The following is a 27,196-nucleotide window of genomic DNA, read 5'->3' as shown; positions in this document are numbered from 1 at the left end:
TCCAGTGGTAAAGAATCTGACTTCCAATGCAGGGACGCGTGTTCGATCCGTGTGGTCGGGGAACTAAGATCCCACATGCTGCGGGGCAACTAAGCCCGTGCGCCACAACTACTGAGCTCACACGCCTCAACGAGAGAGCCCGCGTGCCACAAACTACAGAGCCCACATGCTCTGGAGCCCGCGCGCCACAGCTACAGAGAAGCCCACGCACCCCAATGAAAGAGCCGCGTGCCACAACTAAGACCTGACGCAGCCAAAAAAAAATAAGTAAATACAAAAAAAAAAAAAAGGTTTAATCCATCTATCCTAAACCTTTTCTTTCCCTCTTTTATGTACGTAAGGTACCAGTAGCTCAATTATATAGTCTTGAAATTCTTCAAAATGCCCAACAATTTCCAGTGGTGATTCAATGGGCCAAATAAACACCCTCAAAGTCTTTAGGTGTATCTTAATTCCTTTCTCATGGTGCTCTAGGTCTCTCGAATTTATAGTTCACACCTCTAGATGTTGTGATAGCCCCCTCTTTAGAAACACAGAGGGCACATTCTGATTGCTGTGCTACCCACATTTAGTGCTGTGTGTGTGTGCGCTACAGATGCTAAGCATCATGCAGTGCATAAACTGCCCCACCTAAAACACCAACAGTGCTCCAGATGAGAAACTTGATTCACATAGTAAAATAACCTTAAACATATTCTGAAGGCTCCTGATCATAACTTTGTCCAAAGGTACTGGCAAAACATTCAATCTTTTATTATATTTAAGCCTCACACTTCAAAGTTGTCATGTTCAGTATGGTAACTACTAGCCACATGTGGCTAATGAGCATTTGAAATGTGGCTACTATGAAGTGAGACGTGCTACAAAATGTAAAATACACATCAGACTTTGAATTCTTAAGTATGAAAAATAATGTAAAATTTTATCAATAATTTTTGTATTAATTTTGATAGCATTTTGATGTAGTGCTTAATAAAATATATTATTTAAATTAATTCCACTTTTCCTTAATGTAGCCACCGTAAAATTTGAAATTACATATGTGGCTTGCATTACAATTTTATTGGACAGCACCACTCTAGGAGCCTAAACCAGTTCCTAAAAGCTCACTGGGGTTCACAGAAACCCATTCTTTGTTATCAGGCATCCTGGGAAGAGAATTAATGAGAAATTGAGGCAAAATGCCTAATGATTACACAGCTTCATGTATTTCACTTTTCAAGCTACCTCTCCTATGTGCTTGTGTGTCTAGTTCTACTTATTCCAAAGGAAAGAATAACCTACTTTAGCACTTCAACATAAAGTCAGTTACTGCCTAATTCTGAATAGTCAACACTTCGGTACCATTCTTAAAGCTCATTGACCTAAAAAGAGGGGTTTTATAGTAATAAAAGATAAATTGAGAGATAAAGGGATAGATTATATTAAAATGTTAACTGTAGAAATGTGGTGGTGTGTATCTGAGTGTTCACTCAATTTCTTTTGCCTCAGCTGTATGTATATTTGAAATTTTAAAAAATAAATATCGGGGGCTTCCCTGGTGGCACTGTGGTTGAGAGTCCGCCTGCTGATGCAGGGGACACGGGTTTGTGCCCCAGTCCGGGAAGATCCCACATGCCGCGGAGTGGCTGGGCCCGTGAGTCACAGCTGCTGAGCCTACGCGTCCGTGCTGAGCCTGTGCTTCGCAACGGGAGAGGCCACAGCAGTGAGAGGCCCGCGTACCACAAAATAATAATAATAGTAATAAATAAATAAAAATAAATATTGGGGGTAAAATGTGGTCTCAGATTTAAGTCTCTCATTAAGATGAGTGTTTCATCCTAGGACAATCTTGAGGTCCAAGGATCATTATCGAAAGCTATGGGCTATGGAATCAACTACAATTTCTTCTGCCTACATGTATGTGTTTTAGCTTAGTTACATCCAAAAGAATAGTAACAGTAGCAGTTTATACTTACATTGAGCTTATGTGTCAGGCTCTACACATCTCCCCAATGTCTCTATGATATATACTATTTCTAATCCCTATTTTATTGAGGAAGAAAAAAGATTAAGGAACTTCACCAAGGTCACCCAGCTCGTATCATAAGTGGTAGAGCAAGAACCTGGACCCAGGCAATCTGGCCCCCAGTCTATGCTCCTAACCAGGTCATTATACTGCCTCTCAAAAGCATTCTCATTAGAACATCAGCTCCAAGAAGGGGGAGGTTTTGCTTAGTTTATTGCTGTGTCTTCTGACTCTTAGAAAGGAGTGCAAGTAGTGAAAGAAAAAGATGGTGATGGTTCACAGGGAAATGTCTGTGTCTCCGTCTACCTGCACAGAGTCCCAAAGCCTGAGAGAAGGCACTTACTCGGAAAAGCCTTTCCACTTCAGTAGATACTCCACTTGCCCCTTAACCACACGCCTGTCTAGCACCTTCTCCACGACGTACTCCTCCTCATCCTCTGAAGAAGAACTGTCAGCTGTCCGCTTGGTTTTCTTTCCCATGTCTCACGCTGTTCCACCTGAAGGACTAAGGCCACCGGGTTCCTGCAAAGGGGAAGGACAAAAATGGTCAGAATCCATGTGAGCAGTTAAAACTCTGTCTCTTCTTGATGGGATGCAGGGGGTATAACACAAAGTTGCCATGTACCTTTTTCTTGTGTCTTAAAGCATCCTACAGATGAGTCCTAAAGAGTTTAATCAAAAATGGGCAGATCCCCACTTTCCCAATTACAACTTTCTCTTCAGCTAACAAGATCAAAATTATTAGATGGCACAACTATCTAACTCCTCTAATTTCAGATTCCATAAGACAAGTCATGTGTGGGATTTTACTCCTAGCTAATTCTATAACTGTTAACAAGTCATAAACTCAAAGACAAGTATGGAAAACTTTCAGTTAAAAGAACCGTGATAGAATTAACACATTTCCCTCCAAAGTTAATAAGGTTTTTTATAAAAACGGGGGGAAAAAAAGTAATAAGAAAAGCCACCAAAATCTAACTTTCCTCTGCTCTGAGCATCCTGAACAGTCTTTTAGCAGCACAAAAAAAGTCCTGCTCAGGCATCTTTCGCCACATTTTCAGTGACTCAGTACATTTCCCTTAAACAAACTGAGCTTGTCCCTTCTGAGCATCCATCAGCTCACAAAAGCAAGGCTGACATCTCAAACACATTAAGCCTCCCCTTTCATTTGGGGATGGGAGGGAGGCAGGAAGGAGAAAAAGATTTTTTAGTCCTAAAAATCAAAATTAGTCATTGAGTTGTTCAATAATTCTTAAGGCTCAACTCATCCCATTATTAAGGAGGTACCTCTCCTCTTAACTGGAGTTGACTTTGGGCCAAAGGAAGAGGAGGAGGAAAAAGAAGTCTGGTCCCAGACTCACATCAACATGAAGCCTCAAAACACAGAGGAACCATTCATAGGCCCAAGGAAAGCTGAAGCAAGGCAACACAAATGGAAATTGAGTTAAGCTCAGAAATATGCACAACCGGGGGTACTCAACAGAGAATCTAGTTTTTTAAATTCCCACGTTGCTGTTACCATAATCAATTTTAAGAATTCTTCCTTAACCATGTTAAATGGTGCCTAGAGTCTGGATTGCAGAGTAGCAGGAATTGTTTTCTTAGCTGAACTCTATTTTTATTTTGCTGTAACCTTTAAAGCTTTTTTTCAGCACTAAAAATATTTCCATCCTGATCGGAAGACCACCCCAGGAATAGGGAAGGTCGCTACTGATCTCGGAATTTTGTTCGAGTAGCATAAAAAGTTGCATTTATCAGTTTACTTCAAATTAGCAAATTTTAGGGAATTACTCCCAGAATATATAGTTGGAAACCATACCTCCAGAACTTACTAGCAATAGGTCTGCCTACCCCAAAAACTGTTTGTACCCATTACTGCCTCGTAATAAAACTATGTCTTCATTAACATACTTTATTTGGAAGAGGGGGTGGGAGGATGGGGTAATGTAGGTGAGGGGTTTCAAAATAATTTTTCCATGAATTCAGGGGAAAGTCCTAAGCTTCAAGAAAAAAATCTGATTTATTTAAAATAAAAGCAGCCTCCAACCTCACCAGAGACAGGAAATGTCATATTCCAAGGAGAGTAACCCACCCCCACCCCCACTCACCTTGGAATTTCCGGGAGCTGAGCAGCTTAGGTCAGAGCGCCAGGGTTAAAACCAGCCCCGGGTTAGATGCATGCAGTGAAGCATTGTGGCTATGGCCTCCCCTGCCTCACAAGGAAAAACAAGGATTTACATATGTGCTCTTCAGTTTGAGGGAGGAAAGAGGAAAATCTACCTTTACACCTTCACGCAGAAGAGGAGCCCCAGAGGCAGCAGATGAATGGGGGTTCCCTCCTTTACCTACCGGATCGCCCCAGTTCTTTCTTTCCCTCTGGGCTAACAGAAGGGGCCTCCCCTCCCAGGTCTGGGGCTTGGCGGGCTGGCAGCTCCCCCGCCCCCACCCAGCTGCCTAGGCGCCACTGCGCAGCTGTCCCAGTCCGTTGCCATGGCAACTGGCAGCCTTACTAGACTAAGGGAGGGGGGGAGAGGCAAACGGAAAAGTTAAAAGGCTTAACTTTTCTTTTCAGTGAAGACTGGGTGGAGAAGTTGGAAGGTACCTCCCTTGGCCTCAAGGCTAAGGCATTCAGAGCTCTAGGGAATTGGCGCTTGGATTTTAAACCCAAAACTTGTGCTTATTCCTCTAAGAGCACTGGGAATTAATCAATAGCATTTTAAGATCTAACAGGATTATAGCGCAACTGGAGGGGGGAGGGGGGCGGGGAAAGGCTAGCGCCTTCTACAAGATCAGTACAAACTACCCACCCCCTAATCCAGCCCACCAGAAGCACTTTAGACGAGGCCTTTTCTACCATCTGTCACTGAACAGTTAATTAAGATTGCTGGGGTGGGGGTGGGGTGCAGGGACTAACCGGAGAGGGGGAAGGGAAGGATTTCAAAGATGCTATACAACTTTCCCTTTGGGGGGAATCACTGGATACAGAAACAGAATGTAGGGACTTGAAGCACTACCAAAGAACCTTCCAGCTGAAATTATAGATAGAAAAAAAAATTAATTCTTAAGTAGTTTTAAAAAAGAGAAAGGAGGGAGCAGTCCAGTCACAACCATTACTATTAAAACCACTTCTCATTAGTTGTTCTTGTAATGTTATAAAACAAATTTTAAAATAATTACCTACCTGGAACATTAATTATACAGTATAGTAATTTAAAATTTTGTATATTAAGAATCCCTAATACTTGAGAAAAGGAAGACTGAAATAAATAAAGAAAAGAGAATTAAGACTTGCAGTCCCATGAATTCCTTTCTCCTGGCCCTAAGAACATTTTAGAGAGCTCCAAAACTCTGCTCTCTGCTTTACAGATATGGGTCTTTTAGAGATAGAGGCTGCTGCCATCGGAGATTAAGAAAAAGGGACAATCGAAAGCAAAGAACCCGACCGAGGAAAAAAAAGAATGGTGATTCTTTTACAGTTTAAGGGCTAGAGCCTGGACCAGATAAAGCATCAAGACTGGTTATTATTTTGGTTATCAAACAGAAGAAACTGTAGGGTATGAGGGCAAAGTGGACAGTTTTCAACTACGAGGATTTCTTCAACCTTGAATAGACCCATCAGGAAATCTGAGTAAAAACTGCCTTTCTCGATTCTTCCTAACTTTTTAAAACTTTTTGTAGTTAAGGGATATGAAAACAATGCCAATGGAATTAGATCAGGGTTTTGATTCTGTGATTAACTTGCCATGTGTGATCTTGAGTAAATAAATTTTAGCTCTAACCCCAGAATCACTAAAGTGGGCCAAATAAATCCCCACTGCCTACCACCTAGGGAAAGAGTGAGTTTATGTTGAAACCAAAGGGCTGTTAAGTCCCCCAACGAGAAGCTTTTGTAAAAATATTACAGGGCCTAATACAACAGCAGCAGGAAATATGTGACCTTCCAAATTCCTAAGCCATTAAACCGTATCACATGCAGTAACTCCTGCAGTTCAACATGTTAGAGAGCAAGAAAGGAGGAACTGTGTCTTTGTTAACCAGGTGCTGGTAAACTAATAAACCTTTCTCTCAAGGGCAAAATTCTTACTCTTTAAAATTCAGGAAAGCATTGGAGATGGCAGAATGAAAAGACTTAACAGCAATTCTGTAAAGGGATAAAGGACAGGAATGCTAACATTTTAGTGAAACCTTTAAGGCGAAACAAGGGAATTCAAGGAGGAAAGGGACAAAAACATTCAGGTGTCCATCCTTCTCCTTAAAACATCAGGAAATAAAGGGTCAGATCAATTCCCTCCTTCCCACTCTTAAGAACTGCCTAAAAGGCACATGGCTAAGATCCCTTTCTCTTTGGGAAATGGGTTTTTTAACAGCTGACAAATCAAATTGGGCCTTATGCCAGGAGTCAGAGTCCAACCATAATATTCTGTAAAGAATGGCATGCAATTGTCTTGTAAATCTCCTGGACAGTCACAGATCAGAAGCTGGCAAGGATGACGACATAGCTCTGATGGAATGTGTCTTATCTTAACCTTGAAGTGACAGATCGGCTCAGGAGCAGCAGTAAATGAGAAATGCACTCAGACACTGGAGGGGACGTAATTCTCTTTTAGACACTGCGACCCAGTGTATTAGGGTCAAATGAAACACAGAGTCAGACGGACAATTTAAGGGCTAGAGCCTGGACCAGATAAAGCATCAAGACTGGTGGTTCACACTGAGCTTGGAAGGAGGGAGCATTCCAGTGTGAGAAATGAGACATGGCTGGCAGGACGATGGCTTGATTAAGGTAGAATCCCGATACCAAGACAGAGAAAGAGAGGCTGAGCCTCTGAGCACAAGCTTATTATCCTTATGGAAATCTCCACGGGAAGGGGTGAGCTTCTCAAGTTTCCAGAGTCTTTCAGACATAACAGCTCTCACTCAGCCTTTTCTTGAACATACACAGGAACTCTCTGGTAAAGGCATCAACAACCACAGAGTCCAGCAATTTAATGGCCCATCAGATCACGAGAAAGAGCAGGCCCACCAACCCTTCATATCAACGATGCAAGGCAAATTCACCTTACAGGCCTCTGAGTGCTGGGGGAAAAACACCTAAACCAGGGATCTGGTGAAAATTCAGCCTTGGACAAACATCAAAGAGCTCTGCGGTCAGGCACAGTCAGAACCCACATTCCAAGTCGATGACAGGAAACTTCTTTAACACATGAATCTTCCAGAAAAAAAAGGGGGGGGTGGGGAAGAGGTGAGGAGGTGAAGCAGAAAGAGAGGGACAAAAAAAGCCCCACACATTATACGGGTAAAAGAAAAAAAAAAAAGGTAAAAACTGCCAGTGCCCAGAAATTACAGAGAGGGCATTACTGAAAGCTGGAGCAATCCAGAAGAACAACAGATGTAATGATTAGCTGTTTGCATCAACCAATCAATCCTGGAAACAGAACCACCCACATGAGATCTCCGGTATGTGTCTGCTCTGTCTAGTTCAGGCTCTGCTCTAGTCCCTCCAGTCACTACTTTTCAACGTCAACTGTCCTGGTGGCTTTTCTTAGATCTCGGTGTAGCACACTGTATTTTCATCACGACTTACGAGCAAAAGCATATATATGTATTATATATATTCTACGTTTTTCTCTAAGTTTTCTTTGTATTGTTTAAAAAGTAATGAAACCAACTGCTAAGCTGCCTCACTGAACTACCTACTAAACTGACATTAGTCAAACCAAATGTCAAAATGCATAATCAATGAGCTCTTTATTTTAGAGTTTCAATATAAATTTTATAAGCCCACTAAAAAGGCAAAATCTTCTATGAAGCAAGTCATTCTAAAGAGTAGGAAAGGGCGAGGGCATATGCAAAGGTCCCTATCACATGTACTAATATGCCACTGATGGGTGACTTCAGTTGGTCTAAGCTTGAGAAACTCCCATTTCTCCCCTAAGTCCCTTGGGGAAAGCTGGTGGCTTATGTGAAGATTAAACTGTCAGCTACAGCATTGTCTTCAAGGCATCCTCTTTATAGCCTTATTGCAGCAAATAAAACAGATGAAAAGCAACCAAATTTACAGAACCATTTTAATCTGGTTTGTGTTCTTTCCTCTTTATAGACCTAGAAGTACCAATGGTTTCAGGTTTGTAACACATACAGCATAAAACTAAAATACCCTCTATAAAGATGTTTTCTTCCACTAGATTTATGATTTCCAAAGTATAAGCCATGTGACATTTTAACAAAAACACAGCATAGGGATGCACATTACAGCTGTCCTGGCTGTCTCAGGTTTTGTTAAATGGGCTGATAACTTATCACTCCACCTGCACCAAAAGCCTATGAGCACCCAACTCAAGAGGAGTTAAAAGCTTTCTAAATGTCTATTTAAGAGACTGGATTAGGAAAGAGTTGAGGAGGAAAATTAACTGTGGTCATTAACACCCCTGTCATTAACAAGCCACATACAGAGAACACAAACTTTATTAATAGACAGGAGTGTGGAAAGAGGAAACGCTCTCTCCCTTGGCTAGCACGAGCTCCAGTTCATGATCCTTCAAAAATCAGGCCAAGGCACTGCTTCAACCAGTCACAGAATTATTCTGGAGGCAAAGTATCCTATTTGTTGATTATCTAAGCCGCCTGCTCCAGCGAGCAAGGGAGTAAAGAGCCTTTTGTTCTTTTAGATTAAAACATCTACATTATAAATGGAGATAAAGGGTGCCTTATAAATTTCATTTGACTGTACTGTCCTCCAAGCTCTGAATGCCATTAAAAAATATAAATGAATGTGTACTATAGCAATTCTCAGAACTGCTCAAAGCGTTAAGTCTGGTTCATTGGTATATTTACCACTAACACACAAATTGTTGATAACCCGTTACCAGATCACAATTCCACAAAATAATAATTTTACATGAGATTTTTCTTTTTCCTTTATTCAAATCTACCGAATTTCTTCTCCCAAGTGTCCATCTTCTCTAAATTTAGTTAGGGCACACCTAAACCCATTGCTGGGCAAGAGGTTAGATAGTCAATTGTTCCAAGATTCATGAGAAAGTAGAATTTGTATCACTATGGGCAAATGTCTTCCAGATGGTGCTTCCAACAACTCTATCCTTGGAATGTACTGAATTCATCTCAAAGCCCCACAGTCTCTAGTGAGTGTTAATCTCACACCCACTCCTCTCTATTAATTAAATGTGAAGCATGAACTAGTAGATCTTGTCACCTTTCATGAAGAACCTAGCAATTTCATCATAAATCTTAAGAAAAATGAGTAAGAGCAACGTTTGAGTAGATTACCACGAATCTTAGCTTTTTACATACCACTTTGGCAATCCATGTTCACAAAATATGGAGGGGTTAAAAGAGAACTGAAGTATCCACCACCAAATAAAATTATGGTCATAAAGCAGTTTCTAAACAGCCATAAAATTAAGACTCACGCTTATCTAGCTTGTACAGATTTTGGCCATCAGCAGCTTAAGGGTTACAAGGGCCCCTTCAGGTCATTTCAACAAATCCTCTATTTGAAGGAAGAGCTTCTACTATGCCAAACAATTTACATTCTAACATAGTCTTAGTTTTGCAAAGACATTCAAGAGTCATAAAAACTAATCTGCATAACCAAACTAAAATCTCTAACTGCTGAGATGGTATTAGACTTTAAATCAATATGCTAAAACCTGATTAATACATCCGGACAAAAAAAGGAGTTTTTATATAATTGGAATAAGAAAGATATCTCAAACTGTAAAACTTCAGGAGTAAAAGAGAGCATTCCTTCAACATACGGCTTAGTTTTGTGCTCTGCCATTACCTTGGTGTATTAGCAACATGAATTATATTGAAGTCATAGCCTACAATTTAGATAAATAAAATCAAGCCAGTATTGAACTTTTTCCCATCCCATACAACGGTATCCTTGGCAGCTCCTTGGCCATCTATTATGATCCTGACCAATTTCTCTCTGTGGCAATTTAAAAGCTGTAAAAAATATATATATATAATGGGTGGTGACAGGAGAAACAAACCTACACCAGAAATTATTGAACCTTGTACGTCTCTGCAAGCGTCTCTATTGACATTTAAGTGTGAGTTACTATGCCACAGTATCATAAAAGTGTGCTCTACACTTCAGATATCTTGATAGTTAAATGCAAAGAAAGGCCATCAGATAAAGCTAAAGGGATGGCCAATCTCAGACCACCCAGCTCTTCCACTGAGCACTCTGACACATTGCTTATGCCAAATAAGATGTTTCTTTTTTTTTTTTTTTTTTTTTGCAGTACGCGGGCCTCTCACTGTTGTGGCCTCTCCTGTTGCGGAGCACAGGCTCTGGACGCGCAGGCTCAGTGGCCATGGCTCACGGGCCCAGCCGCTCCACGGCATGTGGGATCTTCCCGGACCAGGGCACAAAACCGTGTCCCCTGCATCGGCAGGCGGACTCTCAACCACTGCGCCACCAGGGAAGCCCTGACTCTCTTTTTGTCTAGCTTCCAACCATCATCCCAATTCAGATCCTATGCCAAAAGGATGATACAGTAATACTGATCCTTGCTCTAAAATTGGTTATGGGACATTTATTGAGGGCCAAGTAGGTGTCAAGCATTGCATAAGCAGTGAGTCTAGCCCAGTCGTCAACTTAAGGACTAAGGTTTTAAGATTCTCCTTAGTTAAGTCAGCACTGGTTAGCACCATCCCCAAAGGTTATTACAAAAAAGCTACTAAAGGGGTAACTAGTTAACAGTGGCAATATCAGGGCTAGAAATAAGGAGATGTGGGTCCTATCCCAACCAGATCACTGAAAGGTTGAACTGGACAGTTCACTTAACCTTAAGGGTGTTAGCTATTTGCCCTACTTATCTCATAGGTCTGCTGTGGGGGTAAAAAAACTAAACACTTTTTAAAATATAAAGCAGGGGCTTCCCTGGTGGCGCAGTGGTTAAGAATCTGCCTACCAATGCAGGGGACACAGGTTCGAGCCCTGCTCCGGGAAGATCCCACATGCTGCGGAGCAACTAAGCCCATGAACCACAACTACTGAGCCTGCGCTCTAGAGCCCGCGAGCCACAACTACTGAAGCCCGTGCACCCTAGAACCCGTGCTCCACAACAAGAGAAGCCACCGCAGGGAGAAGCCCGTGCACCGCAACGAAGAGTAGCCCCTGCTCGCCACAACTAGAGAAAGCCCGTGAGCAGCAACGAAGACCCAACACAGCCATAAATAAATAAATAAATTTATTATTTTTAATATATACATATATACAAAGCAGGGAAGTTAATAGTAGATGAAGTTAAAAATAATGAACACGTTGGTGTTTCCTCCTCTTCTATTTTCCGGAACAGTTTGTGTAGAATTTGATATTATTTCTTCCGTAGAAGTTGGGAAAATTCACCTGTGAAGCCATCTAGACCTGGAGTTTTCTTTGTGGGGAGGCTGTTAACTACAAATTCCATTATCCTTGATACGTATAGGGCTAGTGAGGTTCTGAATTTTTTCTGAAGTGAGCTTTGGTAGTTTGTCTTTCAAGGAAGCCATTCATTTTACCTTAGACATTGAATGTATTGGCATAATTGTTCATAATACGTCCTTATTACCCTTTCACTGTCTGTAGGATCAGTAGTGATAGCCCTTCTCTTATTCCTGATATTAGTAATTTGTGACATTTTCCCCCTGATCAGACTTGCTCGTTAATTTTATCATCTCAAAAAACCAACTTTCAGTTTCATTGATTTTACTCTACTAGTTTTGTCTTATACTTCATCAACTACTTACTGCTTTTACCTTCACTATTTTCTTTCTTCTGCTTACTTTGGGTTTAATTTGCTTTTTCTTTTTTTAATTGAATAAATTTGACATGTAACACTGTAAGTTTAAGGTGTACAGTGTGTTACTTGGATACATTTGTGTATTGTAATATGGTGGACAATGTAGTGATATTTATGTTACATAATTGCACTACAATATTATTGTCCATATTCACTATACCATGCATTAGGTCTTTAGGGTTATTTACTACTTGTTACAAGTCTGTACCCTTAAACACCATCACTCTTATCCCTTCTTTTTCTAGGTTCTTAAGATAGAAACAGACTCTAGATCTTTCTGCCTTTTTTTTTTTTTTTTTTTTTTTTGCTGTACGCGGGCCTCTCACTGCTGTGGCCTCTCCCGTTGCGGAGCACAGGCTCCGGACACACAGGCTCCGCGGCCATGGCTCGCGGGCCCAGCCGCTGCGCGGCATGTGGGATCTTCCGGGATAGGGGCACGAACCCGTGTCCCCTGCATCGGCAGGCGGACTCTCAACCACTGCGCCACCAGGGAAGCCCCTCTTTCTGCCTTTTTAATTAAAGCATTTAATAATATAAATTTTCCTCTAAGCACTGCCTTGGCTATAGCCCACAAATTTTGACGTTATCATTTTTATTCAGTTCAAAATATTTTCTAATTTTCTGTGTGTGATCTCTTCTTTGATCCATGGGTTACTTAGAAGTGTGTTTAGTTTCAAATATTTGGGGATCTTCCAGAGGCCTTTCAGTTACTGATTCCTAATTTAATTCCATTATGGCCAGAAAACATACTTTGTATGATCAAATCCTTTTAATTCTGAGATTTGTTTTATGACAGAAGATGGTCTGTCTTGGTAAATGTTCCCCTGCACTTGAAAAAAATGTGAATTCTGCTACTGTTGGATGGAATATCCTATGAATGTCAATTACATCAGACTGGTTGATAGTGTTGTTCAAGTCTATTCCGTACTGACTTTCTGTCTACTTGTTCTATTAATTACTGAAAAAGGGTGTTGAAATCTTCAATATAATTGTAGATATCTACTATTTCAGTTCTATTGTTTTTTTTTAATTAAGAGGGTGTTGAAGTCTCCAGCATAATTGCAGATATCTATTATTTAGTTCTATTGTTTTTTTTTTCTTGTACTTTGACAATTATTAGTTGTGTAAAATTTAGAATTATTGTATCCTCTTAATGAGTTGATCCTTTTATCATCTAACCTAGTGTTAGCTACTTGCCCTACCTACCTCATGTCTGTTTCGGAAAAAGAACAAGAAAACACTTTAGAGAATATACAGGAAACAGAAGGTCAAATGTTGGATGTTAAAAATAACTTTAATGAATTTGCTGAACTATTTGTAAGTTTCACCTATGCTTGCCTCCAACTACACATATGAGGTTTGCCTATGTTTCATCAGATTCCTAGATATAATTTATTGTTGTGAAATGCTGAACAAATTAGCAGTATATTACCCTCCACAACTCCCTGTGAGGTAGTAAGTGAGTCTTACTGATTTAGGGATGAGAAACAAGGCACAAGGAGTTCAAGGATTTGCCTCAGAAACCAAACTTAAGATAGATTTCCCAGCCTACTGGCTGACCTCTTTAGCAGAGGGCATTTTATTCCAACATAATTATGCCTGCTGGCTCAGATATGAACTTACTTTATTCTAAGAATTGTAGATTACAATCAGAGAAATACTTGAATTCAATCTGGTTCCTCCTCTCCATGGAAGAAATAAATAATGAGTGTGTTATGAAACTTGATCTTAAAGTAGTCCTTTCAATGACACCATCTCAATCCTATGCTTTCTGGTGTCCTTCCTAGCAATGAAACACAATGGAACAGGCACTTAGTAAGTCTGAAGAATAAGACTGCATGTTGGGACTTCCCTGGTGGTCCAGTGGTTAAGAATCCGCACTTCCACTGCAGGGGGCACGGGTTCGTTCCCTGGTCAGGAAACTAAGATCCGGCATGCCAATTGGTTAAAAAAAAAAAAAAAAAAAAAGACTGCATGTGAAAAATTTTAAAACTAGGTCCATGACCTATTTTCAGTTAGAAAAATCTGTCAGTGCTATTTTCTTTTCTTAAAATTCTGCTTACTCCCCTCTCGTTAAAAATAATTTTAAATTGAGATATAATTGATTGTAAGTGTTTAAATTTGATGAACTATTCTTACTGGATAGGAAATCCAGACTACACAGTCCACAGCCTCATTAGAATGAGTGAAAAGTGGCCCAGCTAGTCCATTACATTCTTTTTAGAAAATCACACACAATTAACAAGTACAGTTTGTTATCCTGTGTTAACATCCTGAGAAGTTGACAAGCAGCCAACAAAGTCTTCTGTCCCTCAAGTCCTAGGCAAAACCACCAGTGGACTACATTGGCCCAAAATATAAGAATGAGTTATTGATTTGCATTTAAAATTAACTTCACAAATAAACTCCAAGACAATTTAGGAGTCACTTCATAAAAGTCTTAGGTCCAGAAGGCTATTAGTTCTCACCTATCCAATTTCTTCCATATAAGAAACTAAGGACTGGGACTTCCCTGGTCGCACAGTGGTTAAGAATCCACCTGCCAGTGCAGGAGACACGGGTTTGATCCCTGGTCCGGGAAGATCCCACATGCCACAGAGCGTCTAAGCCCATGCGCCACAACTACTGAAACCTGCGCACTGGAACGAGAAGCCACCGCAATGAGAAGCCCACGCACCGCAACAGAGTAGCCCCCGCTCGCCACAACTAGAGAAAGCCCGTGTGCAGCAACCAAGACCCAACACAGCCAAAAAAAAAAAAAAAAAAAGAAACTAAGGACTGAAGAGGGCAAATGGCTCACTTGGGTCTCCTGAGCCTTCCCCCGCCCCATAGCTGCCCCTCATTTTTAAAAATAACCTTTCCTTTTTTGAATTAGGTAAAATTTATTTGGATAGGGGTTAGAGAACCAGGGTATAACAGTCTGAATGATGGCCCTCCAAAAGTTATCCATGACCTAATCCCTTAAACCTGTGAATATTACTTTACATGGCAAAAGATGTGATTTAAAGATGTGAAAGGAGAAATTTATCCTGGATTATCAGTGGGCCTTAAGTGCAATCACATGTATCTTTTTAAGAGCGGCAGGAGTTCTGAGACAGACACGCAGAGAAGGCAACATGAAGACAGAGCAGGGAGAGATGAGGCCATAAGCCAAGGAAAACTGACAACCACCAGAAGCTGGAAAGGCAAGAAAGGGACTCTCCCCTAGGGCCTCCAGAATGGGCTCAACACCTTGATTGCAGACTTCTGGCCTCCAGAATTGTGAGAGAATAAATCCCTGTTGTTTGAAGCCACCAGGTTTGCGGTAATTGCAGCCACAGGAAACCAAGACACAGGGGAAATAAAATTTTAAAAATCATAAACCGGACATATATAAAACCAATTACTGATGCAAAAAGAATTGTGCTTTAAATGACCCAAAGAATGCCTAAACCCTTTCATCTTTCATTTCAAAGGGTAAGTTGAGGCGATCACAGGATGCAATTTATCTAAAATTATGGCAGATCTGAGAAGATAAATTCAGAAAGATCTAATAGTTACACAGCTTCTAACAAGAACAGTGTAGGTCCTCCCCCATACATGCTAGCTGGAGAGCTCCCGAACAGACTAAACACGGGCAACAGTTGTCACTGTGGGTGTTCTGCCAACACAAGTGTAAAGTTGTCATCAGAAATGAACACGTGGCTTCGAGTGGCTTACAGAAATCCAACAAATCTGCGTCCTGGACTCTGCACAAGCCAACTCTTCTCAGGATGACCTGGACTCCTTCCCATTAGTACGACGATCAGCTAAAGCCATCCTCTACAAGGAGGGAAGGAAAATCAAAGTTTATGTCAGCGAAAAAAAGACAACTGCCCAGAGTCCAAGTCCAAAGATAACAATGTGTAAATATCAGCCATACTATGTCAGTTGTGATATCTCACACTGTAATTTATTGCTTTTTAAATCAACATCCAGAGCATTCAGGCCCAATTTCACGTAAGGCAAATGGAAATAAAAATAGACCAAGTAAAAGGACAAGAAAAAATGCTTTACCAGGAGATGTTAAATGGGCTATTTCAATAAGATATATAAATCATGCTATGTGGTTAAATAAAATACCTTGATAAAAGCAAAAAAACAGTAGTCTTCCTCAGGAACCTTTGTACCCTGATACCTTTCTCTCTTTTCCCAGAGGTACTGTCAAGGGCAGTGAAAATCACCAGAACTTCCCTAGATAATATAAAAATCCAGTCACTTCAGAGGTATGTTCTTTCTTTCTCTTTCCTCAGTTATCATCTTGCTCACCTCCTGCCCAGACTTCTACTTACTGTATTTCAGACAGACCAGTGAAGATGTGTTATTTTCCCTTTTAGTGAATAATCATTTCATGTTTGGATGCAATAATATGCTTCTAAATTCTAAGTGCAAGTGCCTGAAATTTAGTTTTTGTAACAAAGGTTCAGCATTTTATATTGTTAACAGAAAGGAACAAATTAACAGCCAAACCAGGTTCTCCAAAGGCAAGAAATAAGTCTAAACTTAGGATTTTCAATGTGATAGTCTCAGAATTTCAATGAAAAATTACCCACCAGAAAGAAATGTTTATCAAATCTATTAACTGTGACACTGTAAGAGAATTTACAATAAAACAAACAACTTTTATTTGCACACCACAGTAAACCAAAAAGTCTAGCTTCAAGTCCTGAAATTTTTCAAATTAAAATATACCATTATAATATACCATTAAAAACATCAAATAAGGGATCACTAATTACAGCCAAGTAGCTGGCGCTGGAAATGAGATGAATCTACTCAAGAGTAATCTAGGGTGGCATGATTTGGTTACCTATTTTTCAGTCAGTATTTCTTTTCCCCCAGTGTACAGCTGAAAAATCAGATCAGCAGAAATCGACCTGTGTTTTCTAAGAAAATGAAATAGAGTACTATAGATGAGAAAATGTCAGAGAGGGGTTTCCCTGGTGGTGCAGTGGTTGAGAATCCGCCTGCCAATGCAGGGGACACGGGTTCGATCCCTGGTCCGGGAAGATTCCACATGCCCAGAGCAACTAAGCCTGTGCGCCACAACTACTGAGCCTGTGCTCTAAAGCCCGTGAGCCACAACTACTGAGCCTGCGTGCCGCAACTACTGAAGCCCGCGTGCCTAGAGCCCGTGATCCGCAACAAGAAAAGCCACCACAATGAGAAGCCCACGCACCGCAACGAAGAGTAGCCTCCGCTCGCCGCAACTAGAGAAAGCCCGCGTGCAGCAACAAAGACCCCACACAGACAAAAATAAATAAATTAAATAAATAAATTTATTTAAAAAAAGGAAAATGTCAGAGTGCTTTGCACATTTATTTGCATAATGAAACTTTAAAGGAAACAGGATTAAGTCAAATGACAATGTAATAAGCATCTGAAGCAAAGTCTACCTTCTTCAAAAACATATTTGCCATTATTTTAGGAAGCCAAACAAACACAAGATGCAATCAACGTTCAAACTGCAAGAAATGGGGGCTTCCCTGGTGGCGCAGTGGTTGCGAGTCCGCCTGCCGATGCAGGGGACACGGGTTCGTGCCCCGGTCCGGGAAGATCCCACATGCCGCGGAGAGGCTGGGCCCGTGAGCCACGGCCGCTGAGCCTGCGCGTCCGGAGCCTGTGCTCCACAACGGGAGAGGCCACAACAATGAGAGGCCACCGTACCGCAAAAAAAAAAAAAAAAAAAATTGCAAGAAATGGTAAAAACCTTAATGAAATTTTCCTTTTATCCAATCAAACAATGATCAGCTATATCTGAAGAGATAATCATGAGGATTTAGTGATCCATTTACTAAAGGACACTTCCTAAACACTTCACCCATCTTCTCCCTCTAAATTCCAATTGGCAAAATAAAAGATTTTGACAAGATAATCAACTCTACCATCTGTCATTTCAGTCAGTGGCTTTCAAGTGGAGATTTTGCACCTCTCCCTCCCAGGACATTTGGTGACATTTTGATTGTCACAAGTGGGGGTATGGGGGGAGGTGAAATGCATTTATCAGGCTCAAAATATCAATAGTGCTGAGCTTGAGAAACCCTGTAGTAGATCAAGATTGTATTCCTTTCAAACCTAAATAAATTAGGGACAGATACCCTTAATCTATTTCACTTTAGTTCTTATAAACTAAGTAGCTGCATTATTAGCATACCTACGAATAGTTTAGAAGCAAATACAAAATAGGTTTTCCTTTTGCAAGTACCAGAGAACGTGAAACTCTCTCCTTCATAAGCTCATCTAAAATCATCTTCCTTTTGTACAATGTCAGGAAGGTCTCTACTCATAAGAGAACTTCATATGTATTTGAACTTATTACAGTATTTAAACATTTTCCCCTTGACACTAAATAAATCAGTAAATATTAGAGCAGTATAGACTGATACAGCCAATATGCAATGAAAATTTGTTTTACTAAAATACACTCGACTGATACGAATGGGCATTACTAATGGGATATGAACTGCATATAAAATACTTTGAAGGAAATATAATCAAAAGGCAAAAAAAAACCCAGGTGATGGATGAGTCCTCCTGTCTCCAACACCCTATAAGTATCATCCTCCTTAAGCAACTTCCTTTTTATCCAAATCCAGATATCCTCAATGGAACAGCAGAAAGGGCTTAGGAGATCTGTAATGGTGTAAAGAAAAAGATATATATGGAGAGAAAAGTTCCAGAGAAGAGCCTAAGATAAAGGCACTGGGGACATGGATGATACTTGCAAAGCATTTAGCATAATGCCTAGCAGGTATCAATACTAAGTACTCAAAAAAAGCTACCTTTTTAAAATTTGTATTTTTAAGCAGAGGATCACCTTAGTTCTTAACGGAAAAATAGAACTTTTTTGAGGTGTAAGGAGGTGTTGAGAAGTACTTGCTTATAACTGAAAACACAAAAACAATTGGCTTTTAAATTTAACTTGAATCACAAATTATTATCCCTGAAAAGATTTAAACATTTGAAATCGGACCTGTCTCCATCCCACTGTATCCCTAGAGGTAACACGCTTTGGTATGTAGCTTTCCAAAACTTTTTCTATGGATTTACAAATCTCTTTGTCCGTGAAAATATGCATTATTACAATTATGTTAATTTTTCTTGGGTACCTTTCCACAACAATACAAAGAGATTTATCCTATTCGCTCTAACATTTCAAGTCCGTCTTCCTTAAGAAGCGAGTTCTCAAAGTCAAAAGACCTCCCTTGTTGCCCGCACCCCCCAAAACCTAAACATTGCAGGATGGTGGGATGTACCTACATAGGGAAATAAAGCCAAACTCGAGAAATATAGGAGTAAACTTACAGGTTCCCTACCAGAGAAGTGTGTGGCCTAGAGACCCAAAGGATTCGTTCAAGTCATTGTGAATAAAATACCCACCCCCTCGCGCCATCGCAGGCAGTGACTCCCCAGCCTTGCATCCCCAAATCAAAGACCTCCCTCTTCTGGAGCGCTGATTGGACGGCCAGCCCGAGCGCTTTCCGTAAGCTGTCCGCCTACTGGCTCCAGATTTGGTCCATCCATTTAACCGCCCGACTGCCGCATCCCCCATTGGAGTCAAACCGCTGCCTCTTGGAGGAGCCCAACCTACCGCGCGCTTCGTGCTCATTGGCTCAGTGAGCCGCTGCTCAGGATGAGAAAGCCCGCCTCCTACATACCGATGGCCCAAGGACCGGTCAGTCGGCAGCTAAAGGAGGGCCCAATTGGCCTATTCACTCGCCAGTCAAACTCTTCGGCTGCAAAGCGCCACAGAAACTACGGGGATAAAACATCCCGCCCCTGTTCTTCCATTGGTTGGGTGGACCCACCGCTCCCCCTTCACTAGCCCCCACCCCGCGGTCCATTCATTTGACACAATAACGGGGCCAACTGGAGTCGGTTCAAGACCTCGTATGCGTAGGCAAGACTGTCCGCCACTTACCCGGGATCGAGACCGATCACTCACGCTAACGTCTCCCCTGTTCCTCGGTGGTGAGGCCGGACCACAGGCCGCCGCTGCCGCCGCGTTCTGCGCAACGCCAACCGCCCGCCAAAACGGATCCTTCTCTGCGCCTGCGCGACCAATCCTGGAACTGGACCCTTTCCCCGCCCATTACGCCTGCGCAAAAAGGGGCCCAACTCCCGCCACTACGCAGGCGCCTTAGGTTCGCCGCTGTCTCCTGCCCGCCATTTCACGTGTTCCAAGCGCCAGGCGGAACTTCTTAACGCGCCTGCGTAAACTCGCCATTTTACTACACATGCGCTCAGCAGGCAGTCGCTGCCAAAAAAAAAAAAATTGTTACATGGTAACTACGTTTCTGATACATAGTATTAATCATGGTTTGCCAGATGAGCTGAAGATAAAATTCGTAGCGTAGAGAATTAAAAAGTTATCTAAATACCCTAAGTGTATTCAAACATGAATGATTGGCTGACTAGCCAATCAGACTACTTACGAATAATATTACTCGGGACCCCATAGACACCCCCCCCGAGGGGTGGAGACTGCGTAGAACGCCCAAACGGATGACGTTACACCGCACTGCAGTATCAGAGACCAATAGTAAGGGGGAGCAATTTCAAATATCCAATCAGAGCTACTCAGGGGCGGAGTCTACCAATGCTGAAAGCGAGGAGGCGGGATAAAAGAGCGAGGCCGAAGGTAGGCTGGCAGATACGTTCGGTAGATTACTCCTTTCTGCTCGTGGACGCCGCCGAGTAAGCATCGTTAACGTCTCCCCCGCCCCCCTCCACTGCCGTCATGTCTAAGTCAGAGGTGAGTAGGACGCTCTCTCCAGCTAAATTTTCTTTCTCGCGCCTTCCTTAGTTCAGTAGGGTTCGGCCTGGTTTGGCTGCTTGCCCCAGCCGGTTCAGCAGTTCTTCGGTCGCTGCCAGGGCCTACCCCTCCCTAAGTTGAGGTCGCCATTTTGTCCTCTTCGCCATGAGGCTGCCGTCCTGCAACCCTTAGCTATCACGCAGGCTCGGTCCACCTTGCAAAACTCTTAAGCACATTCAATCTGTTTTTTTTACCTTGTCTCAGCGGGCGACTTTCTTAAAGAGCATTTATAGTCGATATTGGCGATGTACTCCCTCCTAGTCCTTTTGTTGCGCGTGCGTCGAAGGGAGTGAGGGACGCATGCGTTCGGCGCCTCCCGGCCCACCCAGCACCCAACATACCGCCTCCCCCAGTGCGGAGAAGCACGTGGCTTGCTGCGACCAGAAGGAACAATAAATGTTTCGTACGTTGCTATCTAGTTTTAGTTTTGGTTCTTGTAACTGGAAGGTGTTTTGCGTTATAGCCCTACTTACCGCTTTTTTTCCCCCTACTCATAGTCACCCAAAGAGCCCGAACAGCTGCGGAAGCTCTTCATCGGAGGTTTGAGCTTTGAAACAACCGATGAGAGTCTGAGGAGCCATTTTGAGCAGTGGGGAACGCTCACAGATTGTGTGGTAAGACTTGAAAGAGACAAAGGACCGTAGAACTCGTTGATTTCTTTGGCTTAGCTTGCTGTACTTACCGTCTGAATGCTAATGGGATTATAGTTTTAAGTAAGGTGTGGCTTTAACTGATTAAAAAACTCCCAATTAATAGATTAACTTTAGATGGTTAGTGGGAAATTGAAGGACTTCAGACAAAGGGTTGGTATAAAGTCTCCTGTTGCCTTAAGGTAGAAAAGACAATAGCTTCTGGGGTCTTACCACGTATTAAACATTAAAGGTAATGAGGGATCCAAACACCAAACGCTCCAGAGGCTTCGGGTTTGTCACATATGCCACTGTGGAGGAGGTGGATGCGGCCATGAATGCAAGGCCACACAAGGTGGATGGAAGAGTTGTGGAACCAAAGAGGGCCGTCTCAAGAGAAGTAAGTGATCTTCCCCCCCCCTTCCTTTAGTCATTTGGAAGTGTGCCACTAGGGGGACTTAACATTTGGGGGTGTAGCAAACTTAAAATTCTTAACTTGGGGATAGGTTTTGTTAATATAAGTTAACCTAATTTTTTTCGTGTTAGGATTCTCAAAGACCTGGTGCCCACTTAACTGTGAAAAAGATTTTTGTTGGTGGCATTAAAGAAGACACTGAAGAACATCATCTAAGAGATTATTTTGAACAGTATGGGAAAATTGAAGTGATTGAAATCATGACTGATCGAGGCAGTGGCAAAAAGAGAGGCTTTGCTTTCGTAACCTTTGATGACCATGACTCTGTAGACAAGATTGTCAGTAAGTATCAGGTAGCTGGCATTTGCTAAGGGTTCTGAAATCCATGCTGTATTCTAAATGCTGAGTTGGTGTTTTCTTTATCTTCATATTTTTTCAGTTCAGAAATACCACACTGTGAATGGCCACAACTGTGAAGTAAGGAAAGCCCTGTCTAAGCAAGAGATGGCTAGTGCCTCATCCAGCCAAAGAGGTCAGTTTGTTACTTAATTAAACCTTAAACATAATTTTGAGTAATTCCAATTTGTATAGCCTAACACTTAAAACTTGTCTCTTCAGGTCGAAGTGGTTCTGGAAACTTTGGTGGTGGTCGTGGAGGTGGTTTTGGTGGGAATGACAACTTTGGTCGTGGAGGAAACTTCAGTGGTCGAGGTTTGTGTGGTTATAGTTTACTAATGAGAGTTAATGGTAAAATTATAATTACCCCCAGATGTCTTATCCAAAGTTACATTTTAATCCAGATGTAGTTCTGGCTTCTCACTAACCGGTAGTTAGTCTTGCATACGGAAATAATTTACTGATTTAATGCTTCCTAAAATTTAGACTTAGAAGGGGGTGACTCGTATGCGATCCACATACTTCAAACCTGGTTTTTGTTTGTTTTAATTCTGCTTTTCTCCAGGTGGCTTTGGTGGCAGCCGTGGTGGTGGTGGATATGGTGGCAGTGGGGATGGCTATAATGGATTTGGTAATGATGGTAAGTTTTGTTTGTTTCATGTAAGGAACCACAGATTATATAAGTTTTGGCAACCTTTAGAATAGGCTAATAGAGACTAAAACTCTAGTGCATGATAAGCTCAATTCTGACCTAATAGCATGTTGTGAGCAGGCCTTTAGCTGTCATGCTAGCACAGAATTTGACTGTTGAATACTTTTGTCTTATTGAGAAGAATTGTATTCTTGTAGGTGGTTATGGAGGAGGCGGCCCTGGTTACTCTGGAGGAAGCAGAGGCTATGGAAGTGGTGGACAGGGTTATGGAAACCAGGGCAGTGGCTATGGCGGGAGTGACAGCTATAACAACGGAGGAGGCGGAGGCGGCTTTGGCGGTGGTAGTGGTAGGTATCCAGTGATCCAAGTACTGGTGCAATAGCTAGATTAGCCTTTTGGAGTTTATCCATATGGGGACTTGATGCTTGTGTGTTACGCTGCATGGTACTTTTTTAACGGGCTTGCAATGCTACCTCCTCCTAGCTTTAAGCTGGGGCCGCCTCACTCCCAAAATAGATAGATGGATAAGTGGATAGTGGTGTCTTCAGTTGGAATTAGATTAGATTCTAGCAGGATTTAGTGTCTTAACTCTTGGGGTCTTAGGCACTTAGTTGATGTATCCAGCATGTGTTTGCTGTGCCCCTGGATGGGTAAAGGTCTTCAAGGCAAGAGAATATATTGTTTGCTATACGGTGGTGAGTTGGGTAAATTTTTTTAAATTATTGGATTATTCAACTGAATGCCTTGCCCAGAAAGGAATAAAATACAAAGATAAACATTGGAGCCACCAGTTTTGGGAGCAAGGCAGATCAAGCAACTTTTTTACTTAGAACACCAGAATTTATCATTTTCCCCGAGTAACAGATAAAGGCCTTCTTTTCCATTCTCAGGAAGCAATTTTGGAGGTGGTGGAAGCTACAATGATTTTGGCAGTTACAACAATCAATCTTCCAATTTTGGACCCATGAAAGGAGGAAACTTTGGAGGCAGAAGTTCTGGCCCCTATGGTGGTGGAGGCCAATACTTTGCCAAACCCCGAAACCAAGGTATGGTGTATATGTGGTGTGGGAGGGCTAAACTAGTACCGTTGAGGAAAATATTAGACCTTTAGGCAATGCAGGTGCAGGAAAAAAGCTGACAATTTAAAATCTTGAGGAAATTTTAAGTGACTGGTAACTTGTAGTTCAGTTAGGAAAATCATGTGAGCCCAAACTTGTGAATTTGAACTTATATAATACAAATATGAAAGCCCCACATATAAAAGCATTACCGTTACTATTCATACTTCTAAAGCCTAAGGGAACAAATTTGTTCTTAGGTGGCTATGGTGGTTCCAGCAGCAGCAGTAGCTATGGCAGTGGCAGAAGGTTTTGATTACGGCCAGGTAAGTGAACACCTTTTTTGGTTTTCACTTAATTTTCTTGTAATTGATAATGAACACAGTAACCCTAATGTAGCTGAGCAGTGAAACATAGTTAACATTATAATTACAGTAAAATTGTGGATATAAAGTTAATATTCAGATCAGCAAAATTTGTGGGAAACAACTTGCTATTGGATTGTAGCCTTGAGTCTTAATATGTTTAGATTAACAACTTTATTCCATATTGTTCAACAGGAAACAAAGCTTAGCAGGAGAGGAGAGCCAGAGAAGTGACAGGGAAGCTACAGGTTACAACAGATTTGTGAACTCAGCCAAGCACAGTGGTGGCAGGGCCTAGCTGCTACAAAGAAGACATGTTTTAGACAATACTCATGTGTATGGGCAAAACTCGAGGACTGTATTTGTGACTAATTGTATAACAGGTTATTTTAGTTTCTGTTCTGTGGAAAGTGTAAAGCATTCCAACAAAGGGTTTTAATGTAGATTTTTTTTTTTTTTTGCACCCATGCTGTTGATTGCTAAATGTAATAGTCTGATCATGACGCTGAATAAATGTGTCTTTTTTTTAAATGTGCTGTGTAAAGTTAGTCTACTCTGAAGCCATTTTGGTAAACTACCCCAACAGTGTGAAGTTAGAGTTCCTTCAGGGTGATGCCAGGTTCCATTCAAAATTTATTTACAACCTGCTTTGGTGGAGAAGCTACTGTCTTCCGAAACCTTGGTGTAGTGGAACTGACAGTTACTGCGTTGTGACCTGGAGTTCACCGTGAAAAGGGTCACCCAAGCCAAGTGATGGAGTTTTTTGATTATTAATATATGATTGTTGGCATATCCTATGCAATATATCTAAATTGGATTATGGTACCAGATATAGATGGGAATGAAGCTTGTGTATCATCCATTATCATGTGTAATAAATAAACAATTTAATACCCTCTTGAATGGAATGACAACTGTATGGATTTGGGACTGGCAGAGCTTTGGACCTTCCCTACCCGCTACCCCTGATAATGTTGAATGCTTCTATCACAATTCAAGTTCAAAACTCTGCCAGAGAATAGAAACCAGATGCTGGCTAATGCCACCCCATAAATCCACAAATTAGAAGTTTTGGGGAGACCTTTTTAAACTGACCAGTACCAGTAAGGAATTTACTCTTAACACAAAAACAGGTTTACAGTAAAGGAAAACTGCAGTTTTTGTTCTGGTTGGGTGGGTCTTTATATGGGTTTATGGATTGACAACACTAGTAATTATCTGTATGGAGATAAAAAGTTGTTACGGTGAGGAGCCATATTATCTACTTTAATTCATGCTAACTGCAGTTTTCCTTTAAATACGGCACAAGATGACACAAACATTCTAAGATGCTGATTGTATAGAAAATGATTTCTAAACCTTTATAACAGTTTACTTAATATCCAATCATTGTTATTTGTACATAGCTTCCTTTGAGCCCTCCCTTTGGTACCCTCAATTTCAGTGCCATTGTACTTAGTAGAATAGAGATTTGTTTATCACTAGGACTGTGTATTCCATCCCATGGGTGTGTTACTTGGAAGTTTGGGGAGGGGGTTGGGTGGGGTTGGTTGGGAGGTGGAGGTGGGTGGGAAAGCGTGGGTAATAGTTCCATGGGCTTGATACTGGCTGAGTTTGCAATGGCAGGTGGAACCTTAACTATTGAGGGAGTTTGCAGATACCTCAGGATTCGTGACAATGCCTTTAAAGATCCAGGAGAGATGTTCAGCTACTAGGAACTGCTAGCAAGTATAGCGCGAATGGCTCCGAGGTCAGACACTCTACAGCTGAGAGTAGACACTTGTGGTATGTGGAGTACAGATAAGCCAGGGGCAGGCCACGGCACGCTCCATGAAAGCTAGGAGGGAGTGAAGTTTCAGTGACCATCGCAAGGAAGGAGGCAGACAAGAGTAAGGCACACCTGACTCTTAGGACTAGCAGTCAGAACCAGGAGAAAAGGTTTTATTGCTATGCTGGTAGGTAAGAACAGATTTTACTTACATCCATATAGCTCTCTAAAATCCGGCTTTCTCTTATATTTTCTTTAATATATTGAGCCAAAACTAGTCCAGTTAAGCTGAACTTGGTTTTTCTGGAAATGAATTGCTTTAAGTTGACACCCTGCTCTTGGTGGCTCCCAACTGAAGGAAGCAAGCACTTTAATTAATTCTACAGTGATACATTTTCACCCTTTAATTTCTATATTTCCTATCTTCTTTTGACCTATTAACTTAAAACAATGGCTCAAAGTAATGTATTAGAATCTTCCCCAGAATGCTGGTGGGAGGGTGGGTGGACCATTAGTGGGGGGCGTGGGAGGGTTTAGCCTGAGATGGAACTTGTCTCTGAGAAAAGCTAGTTCTAAAGGCTGTTTACTTTTCTAGGGAGGAGTGTGCTACTACAGGCTTAGCAACTCTTAAAAAACAAAATTCCAGTTCAAGCTCATGGCTAAAAGGTAGGTTTTTATAAAGTAACAGTGCTTAGTATTCCTAAAGTAAAATGCCAGGCTGTGCCTCAGAACTTAAAGTAAGATCTCATAATTTGTTCTATTATCTGATCTAACAGACTGTAGCCAGCAAAAAGCTATTAAAGCAATTGGATTCTCAGTAAAGAGAATGGATGTAATTGTAGAATCTTTCACCTGCTTATGTATATACTTTCTTCTTTTTTGCAGGACCATCCTTATGAGGACCTTGCACTTCATTTTCACTGCCATGCAGTAGTCATTAGCTGCTGTGCAGCTTGAATTAATCATTCAATTTTGTGAATGGACTTTTTAAAAATAAAATGCGTTTAACTTGGTTTTGATTCTTGTTTTCTGTGTCTTCATGATGTTTATGTTAAATAACTTGAGATAATGCATATTCTTTACTAGACCAAGTTTGAGAACGGGAAGTACAAGGAGTTAATGGTAAACCAGAAGAATTTTACCCTCATTCCTTACCAGTGTTTTTCCCTGTAGTCACTGTAAGCTGTTGAAAGAAAACTGCGTTATAAATGTTCTAAGCATAGCCGCGTGTTAATTCAGATGGAGGAAGTACTGGGT

General features: G+C 41.4%; 2 protein-coding genes across 11 annotated transcripts in view; one reads left to right on the top strand and one right to left on the bottom strand.

Moving 5' to 3' along the window:
• CBX5 (chromobox 5) overlaps positions 1–19,903 on the bottom strand; it is a 36,170-nt gene extending 16,267 nt beyond the window's left edge. Inside the window, exons 1-3 of one of the 6 annotated variants that reach the window (XM_081248330.1) lie at positions 19,763–19,903; positions 15,523–15,624; positions 2,352–2,530 (exon numbers count right to left, since the gene is read on the bottom strand). In XM_081248330.1, coding sequence (XP_081104456.1) covers positions 2,352–2,488 — 137 coding nt within the window. In that variant the 5' untranslated portion in view covers positions 2,489–2,530; positions 15,523–15,624; positions 19,763–19,903. Of the gene's footprint in view, positions 1–2,351; positions 2,531–4,116; positions 4,268–4,288; positions 4,461–15,522; positions 15,625–15,924; positions 16,016–19,762 lie in introns of those variants that run through there. The other 5 variants (XM_081248333.1, XM_081248329.1, XM_081248331.1 and 2 more) reach the window with 5 other exon arrangements.
• A 553-nt stretch (positions 19,904–20,456) lies between these two features.
• Positions 20,457–26,958, top strand: HNRNPA1 (heterogeneous nuclear ribonucleoprotein A1). Of its 5 annotated transcripts, XR_014017083.1 has the most exons (12): positions 20,457–20,596; positions 21,154–21,270; positions 21,539–21,685; positions 21,832–22,042; positions 22,140–22,232; positions 22,319–22,411; positions 22,662–22,736; positions 22,946–23,095; positions 23,639–23,794; positions 24,067–24,132; positions 26,535–26,605; positions 26,825–26,958. XR_014017083.1 is itself a non-coding variant. In XM_081249387.1 (11 exons), exons 1-10 carry the CDS (start codon positions 20,582–20,584, stop codon positions 24,120–24,122), a joined length of 1,113 nt encoding a protein of 370 aa, XP_081105513.1. In that variant the 5' UTR covers positions 20,457–20,581; the 3' UTR covers positions 24,123–24,132; positions 26,825–26,958. The 5 variants fall into 5 exon arrangements, 4 of the variants coding, with proteins under 4 accessions (XP_081105513.1, XP_081105512.1, XP_081105514.1 ...); XM_081249387.1 differs by lacking the exon at positions 26,535–26,605; XM_081249386.1 differs by lacking the exons at positions 26,535–26,605; positions 26,825–26,958 and adding an exon at positions 24,367–25,074.
• Positions 26,959–27,196: the final 238 nt, after the last annotated feature.

This window comes from Mesoplodon bidens, assembly GCF_964165515.1.
Source record: "Mesoplodon bidens genome assembly, chromosome: 11".
NCBI classification, from domain to species: domain Eukaryota; kingdom Metazoa; phylum Chordata; class Mammalia; order Artiodactyla; family Ziphiidae; genus Mesoplodon; species Mesoplodon bidens.
This window is presented reverse-complemented; position numbering and strand designations above follow the sequence as displayed.

Bases quoted from the DNA above. Each gene is read 5' to 3' on its own strand.
- HNRNPA1 (XM_081249387.1), top strand. The intron at 21,271-21,538 runs GTAAGACTTGAA...TAAACATTAAAG, and splicing joins GAACGCTCACAGATTGTGTG to GTAATGAGGGATCCAAACAC. The intron at 22,233-22,318 runs GTCAGTTTGTTA...TTGTCTCTTCAG, and splicing joins TGCCTCATCCAGCCAAAGAG to GTCGAAGTGGTTCTGGAAAC.